The sequence below is a fragment of the Paroedura picta genome, chromosome 6 (assembly GCF_049243985.1).
Source record: "Paroedura picta isolate Pp20150507F chromosome 6, Ppicta_v3.0, whole genome shotgun sequence".
Lineage (NCBI taxonomy): Eukaryota > Metazoa > Chordata > Lepidosauria > Squamata > Gekkonidae > Paroedura > Paroedura picta.
Genome location: NC_135374.1, coordinates 98,170,814 through 98,188,487, shown reverse-complemented (window position 1 = coordinate 98,188,487; position 17,674 = coordinate 98,170,814). Strand labels below are relative to the sequence as shown.

Below are 17,674 nucleotides of genomic sequence, written 5' to 3'. Positions count from 1 at the left end.
CAGTATTTTTAATGATACAAGACTAAGATTCAAGACAGAGTACATCACATTCAGCCAGAGCAGGGGAAAACATAAAAAATGGCCTCTGTGGATCAGAGAGACAGTTTTAAATAGAAGTTCCCCAAACCCAGTATCAAATCACATTAAAACCAGGACCACAGCCTGAACTATACAAAACACAGCACCAATGCTTTGCAGTGATGCAATGGTGCAAAAACATGGATCCTCAAGAATTTGTGACTGAAAGAATTAAACCACCATCATATTGCTGATCATATCTTAAATTTAAAGATGCTTGGTCATCCCAAATTCACCATCAAATCACATATTGTGTCCATGGCCTGCAGCTGCACCAAAAATAGAAAAATCACAAGCCCACTTTCTTTGTGGCAATGCCACAGTGCAAAAACATGATTCCAAACCTTAGATCCTCATGGTTCTTCAGGACTTCCACATTTGGTCATCCCAAAGTCGCCATCGGATCTCATGTGTCCATAGCCAGAGTGTACTACTAAAATCACAAATGCATTGTGTTATGATGCTGCCACAGTGCAAAAAATGTGGTTTCAAAGCACGGATTCTCATGGAACCTCAGGATTTATGTGTTGAGTCGCCCCAAACTCACCATCAAATCACTGATTGTGTACATAGCCACAGACTGTACCACAAAAATCACAGGTCCGCTATTTTGTGGGTCACTATGGTGCAAAAACATAGTTCCCAAACTCACCTTACAGTTAGGAGGTACATGTATCCTGCTAGGAAGAAGTCAGAAACAGTAGCAAAAACTTACACATCTATTAGTGGGAATAGGTTATGGGTCTGAAGAACTGTGGAAAGAGCAGAGAAGGAAGTATTGAGATATCCCCCAGATTTCAACCTAATCCTTACATTAAAAAAGCATATCAATTTTTATCCTGATGAATGTTAGTCTGCATTGTAGCAACTTTCTACAAAAATGAGGCAGGCAAAAAGGGGAGTTGGGTTGTCTCAGTTCACATTCTGAATGCAATCTTCTCTTAATTTGACAGCTTCACTGGATTGAAATGTGGGCCAGCTGTCTCACAAATTACTCTTATGGCTTCCAGTATTGGAAGTGGCCGTTAAATCAAGGGGGAGGCAGTCCTTTGGATCTCTTGAAAAGGATGCTAGAGCTAGATGCTTTAGGCTGGGTGCTCAAATACACAACATTTGATCTCCTTAGCGTTGATTTCCATTAGGCAGAGGTAAAAACATACTTCACTTTCTCATTGAAATCAGTGCCAGTTTCATGCTGTCAAGTGTGGCTAAATAATTCCCATTGAAAGGCTCATAACTCTGCCACAAAAGTGGGCGCAAAGATGCAGGAATACATCATTCCCACACCGGTGAAGGGCTTATGTGTCAACAGAAGAGGTATGACCTTTTCCTCTTCTCACTGCATTAACGTTCTGTTCTTACTGAAACACTACATTTATCAGTATCCTTCAACAGGATGCTTTTAACTTGTAATTCATTTACAAATAGGTCAACTACAGACGAGGCTTTATAACAAGTGAATTGTCTTTGATCTTTGTATTAGCAATAGAAAATGAATTGGGTGGTAAGTGATTAAAAGACCTCTACCTGAGACCCCAGAGAACTGCTGCTGGTCTCAGCAGACAGTAGTTACTTTGATGGAACGGTAGTCTGATTCAGCATAAGGCAGCTTTATGTGTAATAATTTATTAAAATGCAAAGCATTAAACAAGGACTACTCAGACAACGACATCAGTTGTGAGACACTGGTTCAGAAGTCCTCATGCTTCTTATCCCACAAACATACACTCTTCAAAAAGCCCTGAATAAATTTATAATACATCCTAGACTGACATACGTTGAATGTATCACTAAACTTTTTACACTATGTTCCAAAACTATACAGCCAGCTTCCTTGTTTCTTTCTTGTGCCTTTCGTTGTGTCTGTTTTCTTTAAAAATGCAGATGTTTATGACAACCTCACACCACAGAAATGGAAACGCTTGTCATATTAGATAGTATGTAAGAATTTTGACATTTGTCATATGAGATAGTATAGAATTGTATACAATCAGCTGTTTTGTACAAGGCTGTAAGAGAAGGCTTTCCAGAAATGCAAAAAACGTACTTAAGTCACTAATAAGGACAGATTTTCAAAAGTCTGTAAGACACATGACTAGCCCAATTATAAAACATGCTGTGAATCCACAATACTGCTTCTGATGGGATTATGAACACCATTAGTACAGCATCATAAAGTATTATGATACAAAATTTCAGGGCCAAAGCATCCAGACCTGGAGGGATTTTGATAAAACGAAATAAAGACATTATTTAGTTAATAGAGGCAGGGGTGGAGATTCCTTCCCCTATAACATCTATACATGATTATTATTATTATTTGCAATGTATTAAAACCATTCAGAAACAGGATTGCTAACACAATGGCAATTATTTCCAAATGCAAGTCTATTTTAGACATTACATTTTTAGGTGTATGAAAATGTCTTCATTGTAGTGATAAAACTGTAGAGTGTGCATGTAATAAAAATGTGTTTGCAAACAGTGACCCCGTCAACCTTGGCTGCAGCTTCCATTCATAGTTCACTTAGTGGCAAACGCAAAATTGCCACTGCATAATATCTTCAGTGACCTGTACATCTCATCCATATTTCCCATTCAAAACTTTTGCATAGTCAACACATTCAAATAGGACTACATCCATGTTACAGTGCTGGGGACAGGGGACATAAACTTACTTCAAGCGAACTGGAACATTAAGTATGGAAAATATTAATCTATTTTACAAATGCTATAAAAAAATCCAGAAAATCCAGTAATTTTCAGCATATATAAAAAATAAAAGTAAAACACTCAATTTAGATGAATACACAACTTTAAAGCTTTTCTTTATACATTTCACATTCTATGTAAAATGTTGTTCTATTGGATTGATACAGAACTAATAGTGCAGGCCGGTGGGGACACAAGTATAACGAGTAAGAGTAACTACCATCATACATTATATGAAACTTTTCTCATCTAAAATAGTATTTTCAAACAGTTAAGCTGATCTACATTTGAAGTCCCAGCAAAGAAAACTTCAAAGTGGTTCCTGTTAGGGGAACATATTTAACAAAACCTTTTAATGCCTCAGAAATAATTTGTAATTCTAGTTTACACAGGTTTTAAGTGATGTGCTTATGTACAATCTTGTATTTTTATTAAAGTCATTCATATGGTACGAGATACACAGGCTGCTCTCCTAAGAGCATCTTCCTGGGAGCAAACCTCACTGATTAAAATGGGTCTAATTTCTGAGAGAGACTTGGTTAGGGTTGCTGTCACAGAATCTTCCATCACAACAGCTAGAATGGTCGTGATTTCAGGAGAATGATGTATTTATAACCACATAACCACATGGTGGGGGTGAGAGGGGCTAATCTCAGGCCCTCCATCCCACAACAGTTATCTGATGCTGTCATATATTGTAATAATCCTTTGTTTAAAACTGAATACAAGGCTGAACGTTTTAACACTGAAAGGGACAGAGTTCTGGCAGCAAAATTTGCCTTTCCACATATATACATCAGCACAAAAAAAGCAGCTTTTGATTTTGACTTCTGCACCAGCAACTTCAGACTGCATCAGAAATAACATGGAATGGAAGAATGGAAAAAATCTCATACAGCCACACTAACATTAGGCAAATTCTGGGTTGAATCCAGCACAGCATTTTTGTGAACTCTAGGACATACCCAGCTTCCCCCTCCTATGGCAACTCAAAATGCCACCGTAGAACAGAATTTCACAAAGTATTTCAGGGTGTTGGAAAAGGGGGAAGGCTAACAAAGTCATGCTCCATGAACAGAAATCCTTGCATCCATAGAAACACTGTGCTGGATCCAACCCTCTGTCTTGAGTGGCCTAACAAGCCACTTGATAAAACAGGAAATAAAAGATCAATACATCTAGGAGTTATTTATACAGTCAAGATTCTGAGGTGGTTGTATTAGAATATTATTTGTATCCTCCATCCTCTAAAACCTTAACATTCTCTCTTAATGTTTTAGACCACAGTTACCCTATTCAAACACTCTAAATCTTTCCATGTGAATCAGCTTTGGGCATGCAGGATCAGGTATTACTTCCAAACATAGCTGCATCCTCCAGGATGTCCTGAAGAGTTTTGGATCATGTGAACCCACCCTTTGGAACACTGAAGCTGACTTTCTGCTGTCATCGACTACCACCATCCACGAGATGACAAGAAAGATCCAATATATAACATATGCGTTTAAGCGGACGCCCTCTCAAAAGCAGCCGCTCAAAAAAACAGAGGCAAAAAGCCACAGTGATTAAAAAATCCCAGCTCCAGCCGAGGTGCTACAAACTCTGGCTAACCGCTGTTACGATATTTACCAGAGGACAGCAGAAGCTTATTGCTTGGACATCAAGCATTCCTTTGTAATTCATCCAACTCACTGCCTTTGAATTGTATCGCAACAGCTAAAGGTTAACTCTGAACCTATAAAGGATTGGAATGGAAGTTATCATTTGTTGTGGAAAATACTTATTCCACTGATATTGGTATCAGTGCTCTGTATTGGTAGCATGCAGCGTTAAAGAAAAATACCCTATGAGAAAAAAAGACCTTCATTTTACTGAAGGAAACCATCTCGCTGCATAGATAAACTAACATTTGTTATTCAAGATGGTGCCACGCAACAGGGACACCCATCTTTTAAACAGTGCATCAGAACTCCCATTTCAGTAAGAAGAATGTGTTGGTGAAAGCAATCCCGACTCCTCATTGGTATCCTCTGATGGTCATACTGTGCTGCATTCACATATGCCACCAATACATACATCCTCAATACGTCCCCTCTCAGAGAAAACCCTCTTCGTTTGAGCATGCCCCCAAGCAGTGCTGGTGGCTCTAGTGATCATACTGCAAAACGTCCACCGGCTTTTCAAAACCGGCTCACGATTTTATTTTTTTAAGGCAGAAACATTCTTTTTAATCCAACTTGTTTCTTTTTGTAAAATAAATTTAATGGTATCGCCACTGCTGGTGCTGTAATTATAGGGGCTTTTTGTTTTTTAAACGACAGGGAGTGGTGAAAGCTTCCCTCCAGTGATTAGTAGCCATGTTACCAGTAAATGGCGTGCTGTATGCATTCAAAGCCTGAGAAGAAACCTCAGACATCACCCCTTCTTTTGCAGTTGCTCTAGTTTCCTTTTTAAAAGACTATAGTTTTCTCTGGTCCCAGCTGCTGTGGGGTCAAGCTTCAGAGAGACTTCATAGTGCTTCTTGGCTAAGTCAAGATTTCCCCAGCGATGGTACAGCACAGCTGAAACGGCAAAAGAGGAGGGTTTTTTTTTTGTTAGCAACGTGGTTGGGAGAATAGACAATCTTGCCAATTACTTAGGAAACATTAAAACATTCAGTTGGCTGTCGGCGCGGTGGCAGCCTGTTCCGTTGCCAGCTGGAGGAGACCCGTTTGGGAGCCAAGCGGGCCAAGGAATGACAAGAGCGGATTGTGCTGGAGCTATAAATTGCTGTTTTTATCTGGAGAGCTCATGGCGGTTTGCAAGCACGGCACAAAAGAGCCAATTTGCCACCACTGCCGTGCAGCCACCTCTGGGATGCGAGGCTCTGCCTGGTTGGTCGATCGCACCATTCAAGTAAGCCTCTGCATTCTTGGAACTCCATTCTCTTGTTGGCAATTTGTTTAGCAAGTCATCAGCATAGAAATCTAGCCTGCGGAAGAATGCCTTTTAAAACAGTAGTTTTTAAGACAATGGACATGAAAAGAAGTACAAGCAGTGTGTCTGATTTTTTTTTTAAGTTTGCACTAGGGGAACTGTAAAATGTCTTACCCAAATTACCATGGTAACTGGCTGCATTTGGATTGGCTTTAATTGCCTTGTGGAACAAAGCTTCCGATTCCTGAATAATTCAGAAAAAGAGATCAACAGGACCAGCTATTTTTTGTAGTGCACACAATGTCAAGTACAACCAAACACCATCAATTACCTCATGCTCTGTGGTCTATTAACATGATTATGTCACCATATTTTTTTCCCTATGTGCATTCACACTTCTACTTTCCTCTAATGGATATCCATACAATGTAATTCACAGCCTGATCCAGCTGTCTTCTGGTAGTTGCTGTCAATTAAAGAGTAATTACTCTGGTGCGAGTAAGAACACAAAAACACTTGTGGACAGTATTATAAACTGGCTGCTCACAGAAATTGCCACTTCCAACCAGCATTCTTGCACTTTACTGAATTTAGTCCCAAATAAACTGATAAGGCTATTTCTGATGCAGTTATATTAGCCGGAAATTGCAGCCAGAGATTTTTAAAGGGTTTGTAAAATTGCATTCTGCCTTTCCGTAGGTTTGCAACAGTTATCCGCAAAGTTACTCAGAAACATGGTTGTAAAAAAACATTAACAAATATACAAAAAAAAGCATTATTAAGACATGGAATGACTCCCCTGCCTCCACTACTGGAACAGAACCATGTTTTTTTTTTTTTTGCTGGTGCTTGGCCCCATACTGCTTCTGTTTATCCTGATTTCTGCGTGCATTTTTGTGCCTTTAATTTTCATTTGGGGGGGTATGTGTTCCCTCCACTTTCTCCCCAGCTCGAGACCAAATTCTCCAGAAGCTGATTTTGAGCTGGCTTTTTCCTAGTGCGTGATGCTTCTATCCGCTTTCTTTATCTCAGCAGCTCCCAATCTTTGTAAGGCTGGGGACTGCCTGCGGGGGTGGGTGGGGGGTGATGGTGGCCCAGGCGCCGCGCATGTGCGGCAGCTCCACGCAAACGCGCATGCACGGAGCTGCCACGCATGCACATTTGCGCCCGCCAGCATGCTGGCGGCTGCACCACCCTCTCCCCCCTGCAGCGAGAAGATTGCCGGGCTGCTTCGGTGGCCGCTTCACTCAAGACCCAGCGAGCTTCTTGCTGTGGGGGGCGGGGGGAGAGGGTGGAGCGGCCAGCGGCGGTCTGGTACCGGGGCTTGTAGCCCAAGGATTGACAACACCCACTTTATTCCACCCAACTCCAGCCTAATTTTCAATGATCCAACTGTTGTCATCTCTCTCCCCTACCAATGATTTTAAGTTTTTGAATGGCCCTAAAACAGCGATACAACATTGTAATGTTGCAATGATGATTTAAGCAGGTTCTCTGAATTCCCAGCTTTCATTTTTTAAAAGGAAGTCCCTTGCTCTCTCAAACTCACGGAGATATAAGGAGAAAGGCATATGCTACACAAAGGGTTAGAAACTTACTTAAAAACATAAAAGCTTGGAATTTGGAGAATCTGCTTAAACTGCAACAGCATTCCCTTGAAAACCCTCAATTATATAAGGAAGAGCTGTTTTTTTGTACCCTAATTTTTACTACTCGAAGAAATCTCAAAGCGGCTTACCCTTCCTTCCTCTCCCCGTAACAGACACCTTGTGAGGTAGGTGGGGTTGAGAGAACTCTGAAAGAACTGTGACTGGCCCAAGGTCACCAGTCTGCATGTGGAGGAGTGGGAAAACAAACCTGGTTCTCTAGATTCGAAGCTACCGCTCTTAACCACTACAACAAGTTGAAGGCATGTGCAGAAGAAAATAAAACGGATTCCACAACTGTAAAAATGCACGGGATGGCAGATACGCAGAACTCTGGCCCAAATCAATTCCAGTGCTTGTGGACTGACAAGAAAATCAGGAGTAACTTGAGCATGTAGATATGATCTGTAGGCTCATTCTATATTGAGCAGAGGGTTGGACAAGAGGGCCTGTATGGCCCCCTTCCAACTCTGGTTCTATGATAGAATTTTTTTTAAGTTTTTAAAAGTTGAATACTGAAGTAGTGTCAAGGTCTTATTTGAAGAATAATATTCATATAAATAAGCCATCATTTATAAATGTAACAAAGGAATTGTGTCTTATTTTCTGCCTTGTTGACTGTAAGGCATCCTCCAAGGTAATTATTAGAAGTGCTTCCGGTACCTTATATTTCTGTGATTTCCCCAGCACATTCGCCAGTGAAAACATGAGAGAATGATCATTGGGTATTAACTCCAGAGCCTCCCATCCAACTGTTTCAGCTTGTGCCAAGTTACCTAGGAATACACAGAAAGAGAGGGGGACAGGTGAATAGTAAATTTAACACTACTAGTAGTCCTGTGACTTTGCATATATGGCATACAATTAATAACCCTGAATACACAAGGCCACCCGAGAACTTGCAAGAGAAGTGAAGTCCGTTCATTCACACAGAAAGACCAGCCTATTTTAAACACAGGAGGAACTGAAAGATTTACTAGCTAATAAACCTATCTTTTAAATCAAAATTGAAATATCTGTATTGATTGTAAACAGGTCCACTTATGATTTCAGTGAGTTCACAAACAATTCTGTAAAATCCAGAATTGCTTCCCAGTAGGGGAGAAGTAGCCCACGCTGAAAGGCAAGGCACCACACAGGTTTGGGCCTCCACCCCAGATCAAAAAACCACGGGCTGGGTGCCAGCAGCCTGAAGGGAAGGCTTGTTAGTCAATTGACAGGTACCAAGTTGCCCCTCTAGTGATGATTTGAAAACACAAATGATTTGAAACACAAAGCGACGCCACAATTCCATTTAGCCTTTGATGAAAGATGTGACTGCATTTAAGTTTATTCCATATGAATAATTGCTCCAAAATCAAAAGAGCCGTTGTGTGAATGAAGGCTTCATCCCTATGTCCTGCTCCAGTTCCTGTCCACTGCACACATTCAATTCCTGCAATAAGGGCTGCTTTATTGACTCCAGTGTAAAGATAACTATTACAGGCAGGGAAGCTCCCCCACGCCCAGAGCTAATTGCTGGAGTGGGCTGCTCGACCGCAACCATCAATTTATTATTGTCTTTCAAATCCAGCGCTGTTTCTCAAAATGCCAAAAGCCTGTTTTAGCGATGATTCAAACACTTTCAACTCAATGGGCAGGGGAGTGTTTTCAACCATATAAGCTATAACGACTTCCTTAGAAGAAGGGAGGGAGAAAAATGTTCCTGATAAGAGGTAGCAAGAACTATATCCTGGAACATGAAGCAACCACTGATCACTGAAAGCCACAGAACAGAAGCTCAACTCCCGCCCCCCAAAATAAAAATTAATAGCCAAAACATGTTCAGAGGCAGTTTGCAGAGTGATATAGGGTAGCTTCTATTTGAGAACTAGTTGGTTTTCTGAATTGTAGCCCCCATGTAAATGGTATACTAGCATTTGGTCTACAGAACTGTTTGAGGAGGGAAAGAGCAATACATCTAGTATGTAAACAAGCCACCTGCATGCGTCACTGCTTGGGCATTATGGAGAACCCACAGGATTTTCATTTCAAGGCAAGTGGTTGAACAGAGGTGACGTGCCATTTCTTTCCGCCACAGAGCAATCTTTGGTAGTCTCCCATTCGAGTAACTGAGTTGACCCTGCTTTAGCTTCCAAAATCTGACAAGATCAGGCTACACTATGCCATTCCACATCCAAATAAACCACTGACTTGAAAAATACAGTGTAAATCTCATACTAAAATGTAAATCTGTCATTCATTGTAAACTAATCTGGGAGAAATCGGAAGAGGTTCTAGTAAATGGGCCGCTTATACATTTTTAACTTGATTGCCGCTTAATTGTTTTAATTTAATTTTAAATATTAATCTGATTGTTTACTTATTGTATATTCACATACAACACTGTACACTGCCCTGAGACAGTTTACTAAGAGAGAGGGATGAAAAATCAAATAAACAAATAAATACTCTACCTGTGTTATCAAGCAAAATAATCATGTTGTTCCAAGCCAAACTGTGCTGCGGTTTCAGAACAGTGGCGTTCCTCCATGCGTTCAACGCATCCACATGGCGATTTAGATCAGCATACTGAAAACAACATGGTTGGCAAATAAATGCAGTCCTGAATACATTTGATCTTTATTCCAATCCCCTACCCAACTCATGCTCTTCTAGACAAGGAATATAAATCAAGTATATGAATGAAGCCAAACAGCAAGAAGCAATACACTTTGTAGATAAAGTTCAAGGCAAATTTATAGAGGTCACTGTTTGGAAAGACAAGACAATTTGAACCGAATGTCTCTCTCTCCTGGTCTATGGCTCCCATCCCTCCGCCAGCATCTCTAATATCGAGATGCTGGTGGAGGGACGGGAGCCACAGAAAAGCTGAGAAAATCCATTATTTCCCAAAGGCTGAATATCAGGAAGTTCCAAGAAAAGGTGGATATTTTGACAAAGCATCTCATTTCCCTGAACTCCTGAAGTGTGTGTGAATGGGACTCCACCAACAGAGCCTGCATACCACTTTGGATGTACTGATTTTCACAGGTGTTCCATGTTTAAAAGCCAATTATTAAGTATATACTATACCCTGGCAAATCCCAGGCACCAGGTTGCAATGAGGTCTAGGAATCTCACTGTAGTGCTTGGGAGGGGGGAGGTTAACAATGATTTTATTGTAATATCTCTCAATGAGAAGTGCAAAGCTTATTTATCATTTCACATCAGCATATGTCTTGTTACATGGCATAAAAATACACTTGCACGAAGTTCTTGTCATAGCATGTTTATATGTCAACTTTCCTCCATCCAGTGGTTGTGGACGAATTCATTTCTTAATCCATTGCTTTCTATACTGGTTCCAATATTCAATTAAATTGAGCTTTTAAAATCAATAATGAAATTATTAGAAATAGGGGAGAAGTCAGGCTATGGTTGGTCATGGTCATCACCTACCAACTTATGGTAACCCCCTATGTTTTCCAAGGCAAGAGACTTTCAGAGGAGGTTTGCCATGGTTAGTCCCTGTGTAGCAACCCGGGATGTTCCTGATGATCTCATCTAAATACTGCCCAGGGCTGACCCTGCTCAGCTTCTAAAATGCATTGAGATTGGGTTAGCCTAGGCCAGGGGCTGCAGGGGCTCATGGGAATTGTAGTCCATGTACATATGGAGGGCCGCAGTTTGACTACCCCTGGCCTAGGCCCTTCAGGTCAGGACAGACTATGAGTACATATTAGCTTTTTGTTGTAGTGATAATAACTTATATTTGTTTATGTACAACATTCCTAACCTTAATCAAACTACAAGAGATTGTGAATGGAATAGGATGTGGTTTTACGGGAGCAATCATGATCAAATAATAATTTGAAACTCTGAAGAGGGAACAAAGACTCTGGCTTCTAAATTTTTGGGCTGGCTTCTACAGCCAAGGAAAATTTTGTCAAGTCACAATGTATGTAGCATCAAACATGGAGAATTCAAGTAATGTGTGTGAACTCTCACCAAGGGGGGCAGCTCTACAACACACAAGGTTATAAACTAAGACAACTCTGTACCGTTGGGAATACAGACAATAATATCATATGACTTAAGTTACTAATACATATCCAGACTTAATGAGACTTAAATTTTCAGAAGAAGAGGGGCAGCTATTTTACCCACAGACAGCTACAGCCACTGGAATGAGAAGTGTTGGACAGTTTCTAGGTTTGTTATATGGAGCTCCCTTGATAGGAAGTGAATACAGGTGGGCCAACAGACACCTATCAAAGGTACAACCAGGAACTATGGTCAAGAAGAAGAAGAAATACTTGCACAATACACTATTCCATCTCTTTGTATCAATAGACTTGTCCTATCAGATGATGGCCTGATTTATTCAAGCAAAAGGCACCCAAAGTGAAAAGCAGCAATGTTTTGAGGCTGTTCCTCTGGGTCATAGCTGTATTGATTGTAAACCAAATTACAGAGAAAGAATAAGTAGTCCATTCCCTTTCCCCAGTTTCTTACAGTACTACCCCAAGAAGAGGTACACTCTGACATTCCAGAAGCCAAAAGATGTAGGACTGCAGGGTTAGCATAGAAACCTGACAACGGGTCCTGTGCCTTTTCATTTATGTACTTCACTTACTTAACATAGACACTGAAAATAACAAATAATAATCAGAAATAGTGCTCTGGTCTTTGTACATGCATTTGGTCTTTCCCTCCACATTTGTAACAGTTTAATGTAGGCTCTTGTGGAACCCTGAGGTTTCTTGAAGGCCCTGGAAGAGTTTCCTGAATGGGAGTTAATTTTAATATATATATTTTTTAATTTGTTAAACATTTAGCGCATGATATTACCATATTTAGATCATGTCAACTCCTCCCCAAATGGACAATGATGGGCCTGGAGGGGGTGGGAACGGGAGGGAACCCAGGTGGGCTTGTACACAGCTATGTTTCCCAACCATATTCTGCATTGTCCATGACACTTTTGGGATTTCTTGAAACCGGAAGAATGTTTCAGGGGTTTCTGAGAGTAAAACAGTTGAGAAAGGCTGGAGTAGTGATTCAGTTCTATGCAGATTCACTTCATCAGCCTAAGCCCAATAATTATTTATTTCACAAGGCTTTCGAATGGAGTAGCTCTGCATCAGATCATTTTGTCAGAGGTTCCAAAGTCTGATTTCTTGAGGAAGATGGCAAAGTACCTGGATATTAATGCCATAAAGTGATCCTCAGGGTACATTTCTGGCCTTTATGATGCTCAAACTGCAAGAAGTAATCAAAATTTTGTTTACATAGAAATAAGCACCACTGGATGCAAATTAAATCTGTCACAGCATTGACACTTAAAACTCATTTCAGCTTAATATATCTCTTTAATTATTAGCATAAATATAATTAAATTCACTTACCAAGCGTCCTAAATTGTAGTAACAATCTGGATATTTTTTTCTATATCTGATTGCAGTCCAATAGCTTTGCTCTGCTTCTTCATATCTTCTTAAACTATTCTGTACTATTCCTAGATTCATCCATGCTGCTGCAAAATCAGGCCTAGCCAAAATGGCCATATTGGTCTTAGTATATGAAGTGAAAGATTCTTTTTATATCATTTGTGCAACAAGTGTTTTTAAATCGTTAAAAACTTACTGTATTTGTACCGCTAGCGAGAGAAGCTCTTCAGCTTCATGGAGTTCATTCCTTTCTTTCAAGATGTTTCCCAGGTTGTTCATAGCATGTACATATTTAGGATTTAGTCTGGGACCAAAAAGATTTAAAAAAAAGAATTATTAGCCAGAAAGAGGTAATGCTATACATTCTTTTTCAACTTCAAAGCACAGTCACCAATGCTTCATGGTAAGCATGGGTTTGCTTCCAGCATAGTATTAAGGACTGCATTTTTAGCTATATCATATTATGTTCAGAAACTGTACTGCTAAAAATAAATACTGCTCTTTATTATCAAGTCCTTCAGAAAGATAATTTGCAACAAGCCTTTTTTGATGCTTACTACGTTTCTGCTATATCATTCAAATATTTATGGGATTCCCATTCTCCTTCCAATAATATGCAATTGTCTTTCTAGTCACAACAATCAGATTTTATGTCATGCTAGTAGTAAAGCCCGTTGCAAACTGTAATGCAACAGGTGCTAGCTCAAGGTTTGGTGTGGGTTTAGTGACTCAGTTGGAAGCTGGCAACCCTAAGAGTAGGTCTCTCTATGCACAGCAGTCCTGACTCAAGTCAAGTTTATGCACACCTAGGTAGTGTGGAATTCCAGAACATGAACATACACCAATTTGGCAACCTTACCTGCTCTCTGCCATTTTTTCTTGACTTGAAATAGGTCAGGGGGTGTTAGGTAGTTGTGAGGGCATTACATACTTTTGAGGCCCCACTTCCAGACTTCAAGGAATATGTTCAGACCAGGCACAGCCAACCTCCAGGTGGGGCGTGGAGGTCTCCTGGAATTACTGCTCATCTCCAGACTATGAAGATCAGATCCCCAGGCAAAAATGGCAGCTTTGGAGGGGTGACTCTGTAGCACTGTACCCCACTGAGGTTTAGGGATGCCAGCCTCCAGGTGGGATCTGAGGAATCCTCAGAAATACAGCTCATCTACAGGCAGTTAGGCTGAAGGGAAAACTCTCTCCCCTCACACATGCTCCCTTCCAAAGGAATACATGAGGACACAGACACCCCTTGGCTAGTACAGTCTGTTGCTTGGCTGGTGATGTCTGTCCTTCTGAAGCCTGTGGCCCACTGCTGGCAACTGCAGTCCCTGTTGTTGTTTGCAAGGCCAAGCCGTTGCCTAATAAAGTCTCACTGTCTACTTTCCTGTAAAGCTAACTCCACTTGAAATTTTGGGCCACTTATGCTTTTGATTTCATAGGACTGATTTTTATTTACCAGGCCAAACTTGAGCAAAGTAACTTCAGTTCCTAAGTCTCTCCAGCCATCTACTTGCTCACCATTTACAGTTTCGGGCTCTAAATATTCCTTATTTAGATTAGATATTCCTGTACTTTCCAGACTCTCAGGACCTTTGGTGGTCTGTCCGTCTGTTTGTGTCCCAAAATACAAACAGTTGCTGGAAAGGGCTGGCCAGAGCCCATAACCCAGGCTGGACAAACCCGTACCCCTCCAACCCATAATCAGCTTGCAAGCCTCTAATATCATCTCTACTACCATTGTGCATCTCAAGACTATAATGATCAGCTCTATATGCTAAAATGGGTACTTTGGAGGGTGGACACTACAGCATTGTACCGTTTTAAGGCCCTCCTCCAAATCTCAAGGAATATTTCCAACTGAGGGGTAGTCAAACTCCAGGTGGGGCCTGGAGAGCTCCTGGAATTACAGCTCACCTCCAGACTATAAAGATCATCTCCCCAGGCAGAAAAGGCTTTGGAGGGTGGACAGGGTTGTTGTGCAGAAGAAATATTTAAGGCCTTCCACACAGGTTGTTGTGCAGATGAAACAGGAGGCTAAAGAACTCCCACAACAGCATCCAAATTCATGTGCACAACAACCTTGCAAGGTAGGTCTGAAATGTTCAGAGAGTGGAGGAGAAGAGACACACATGGCTTGGCTATGTCTTCCCTCCAGCAATGAGGCTGGCCACAGCAGTATTGTCAATTGAAAGCCAGCTTGGTGTAGTGCTTAGGAGCACCGACTTCTAAACTGGCAAGGCGGTTTGATTCCCTGCTCCTCCTCCACATCTAGCCAACTGGGTGTCCTTGGGCTCCCCACAGCACTGTGGCTAAACTATGGCTCTCCAGATGTCCGTGGACTACAATTCCCACGAAACTGGCTCTTTGTACCACTGTTTTAGAACATTTCAAAGAAAAACAACACAAAAAAAACTTGTATTGATTTTTTAAAAACATATATCTCTCAATGACAGCCAGAAGATCAAACATGATGAAAAGCTGACTTGGTGTGGTACATCCCTTAATGCATCGTGGTATTCCCTACTGTGGATGCTGAGCTTTTAAAGTAATTTACCTGAATCTATAGAAAAGTCAGCATTATTCCAAATCAAATTGCTATTGGGATACTGTTTCTTCTCTCTCTTGTCTAATGGTAGATGTAACTGGATCCTGCATCTTCTTCCTGCTCATTTTTTTAAAAAAAAGAAGTGACTTACCTTACAGCCTCCCTATAATAACTGATGGCAGCACTTTGATTGCCTTTATCAGCCAAGTTTTTGCCAACATTATAATGAACCTGAAAGTAAAGGCAGAGCTGTATTAACTGCTACACACATCTGGTTGTCGTTGTTCACTTCGCAGTATTTTTATCAACTGAAAATATTTCTGTCCCACTTTACCACTTCAGATTCATGAAAGATCATTAAATTATATAATTTTTTCCCTTGGTGTAAAAAAAATTCCCCATAAAAAGATTTTCTGTATTATTATACACAGCTGAACGTGGTGATGGTCCCCATCTTGAAAAAAAATGGGGACAGATGCAACTGGCATTTCCTCTGGTGAAAAAGGGAGAAGCCCCCCTTGTCCACTCATGGAGAGAAACCACATGGGACTAGAGAGAAATGAATGAGACTGAACAGAAAGTCTACCTGGAATATGGAATATTTACAGTGAATTCAAAATGGACCAAAAAATAAAGAGGCCCACAATCCTTTTAAATTTTTTTTGACACAAATGCTTCACCCTTACTGAGTGCAGACTCCTTCAAATATTGGGCCAGCTCAACATATGCAGCTCTCTTCTATTTTCCCTTTTCCTTTGCAATAGCAACAGCAGGGGCCTCTGTTAAGGCCTAAACTGTGCCACACCATCTTCCAGAAGCATCCAGGGGTGCCAAGAATCATGGCATATGTAGGCAGACAAAATGGCAATGGAGTGACACAACTAACATGCCAACTGAACTAGTGAATTCCTAGCTGTTTTGAAATTATACATTTTAATAATACGGTTGCATTTCAGGATAGAAATCCCTACCATGTTAATCTAACACGTTTGAGTTGTTTGCTTTTAATATGCAACAGAAAGATTTGTGGTAGATTTTATGTCAGATAAGACTGGCCTATTGTTACTTTCCAGTAGTAGAAGAAGAAGAGTTGGTTCTTATATGCCGCTTTTCTCTACCTGAAGGAGGCTCAAAGCGGTTTACAGTCGCCATCCCTTTCCTCTCCCAACAGACTGAGAGAACCCTGCTTGATCAGAACAACTTTATCAGTGCTATGGGGAGCCCAAGGTCTCCCAGAAGGGTGCATGTGGAGGAGGAGCAGGGAATCAAACCCACTACACCAAGCTGGCTCTCCAGCCTATATTCACGAACCTACATTTTATCTGCCCCTCAATTTCAGCTATATCTATTACATATACCATGTCTTTATATAATTTATACCCTGACTTTCTCCACAGTGGGAATCAAAGCTGCATACATCATCCTCCTCTCCTCCTTTTTATCCACACAACAACCCTGTGAGGTAGATCAGGCTGAAAATATGTGACTGGTCCAAAATTACCCACTGATTAGAGCTGGAGTCTAATGTTTTCCTTTTGCTAAATGGGGAGATTTCCATTGGAAGAAGGATTCTTTCTGCCCTTCCAACAGAAAGAGCCCTTCCTTCAACTTAAGGGTACAGCTGTGTCAGAAAGAACATGGATATCTACATTTTGGAGTAGGGTGTTCCCCATAACAAACATTAATATCTTAATGTGTCACCCAGAAAAAGATTGGTTTTCCTTGTGTCCTTAAAAACAATAACAGATATGAAAGCCGCAGCATATTACATTGTTATGTAACCCCCAACACCACAAGGAACATTACAGAAAGCAATTCTGTGGGATAATTGGTGCCCTTTCAAAGACTGCTTTACTGAAGGCCATTTTATATTATTAGTACTGTTCCATTTAGATATCGTAGAAGACAACAACTTAGGATCTAAGCTCTCCATTTTTGCAAAACAAGTCTGCTGAATGCCATGTTCTAGAACGCACCAGAAAATTCATAACACAGCTGTTTCCTTTTCCTATACCAGTAATTTTAATAAAAGTCAGATGGGGATGGCCAAGCATGTTTGAAAACTAATTCTGCTCTGATATACGGAGAATGCAACACACTCCTGCTAATGATCTTCTATCCTCCAATGGCTTTTAATAATGCATAAAAGGAGGAATTGACCCGATTTGAGAAACATTATGTGTGCACAAGCAAGTAAAGCTCTTAAAATGATCTGCAGTTCTCTTATTCCATTCCCTTCAGTGTCGACATAAAATAAAGCTATGTTGGGTATCAGACCGGCAGGGTTAAAAAGCCGTACAAGACAGAGACTGCTGGGAGGAGAACCGCGTTTGATGGAGCAAATA

The 17,674-nt window shown here is 40.7% G+C and overlaps 1 protein-coding gene across 5 annotated transcripts in view; it reads right to left on the bottom strand.

Moving 5' to 3' along the window:
• Positions 1-1,688: 1,688 nt before the first annotated feature.
• TMTC4 (transmembrane O-mannosyltransferase targeting cadherins 4) overlaps positions 1,689-17,674 on the bottom strand; it is a 76,857-nt gene continuing 60,871 nt past the window's right edge. For 4 of the 5 annotated variants that reach the window (XM_077343805.1, XM_077343804.1, XM_077343806.1 and 1 more), the window contains exons 12-18: positions 15,481-15,560; positions 12,981-13,088; positions 12,743-12,884; positions 9,809-9,923; positions 8,016-8,128; positions 5,881-5,950; positions 1,689-5,351 (exon numbers count right to left, since the gene is read on the bottom strand). In XM_077343805.1, the coding sequence (XP_077199920.1) occupies positions 5,206-5,351; positions 5,881-5,950; positions 8,016-8,128; positions 9,809-9,923; positions 12,743-12,884; positions 12,981-13,088; positions 15,481-15,560 (774 nt within the window). In that variant the 3' untranslated portion in view covers positions 1,689-5,205. The remainder of the gene's footprint in view (positions 5,352-5,880; positions 5,951-8,015; positions 8,129-9,808; positions 9,924-12,742; positions 12,885-12,980; positions 13,089-15,480; positions 15,561-17,674) is intronic. The other variant, XM_077343807.1, reaches the window with a different exon arrangement.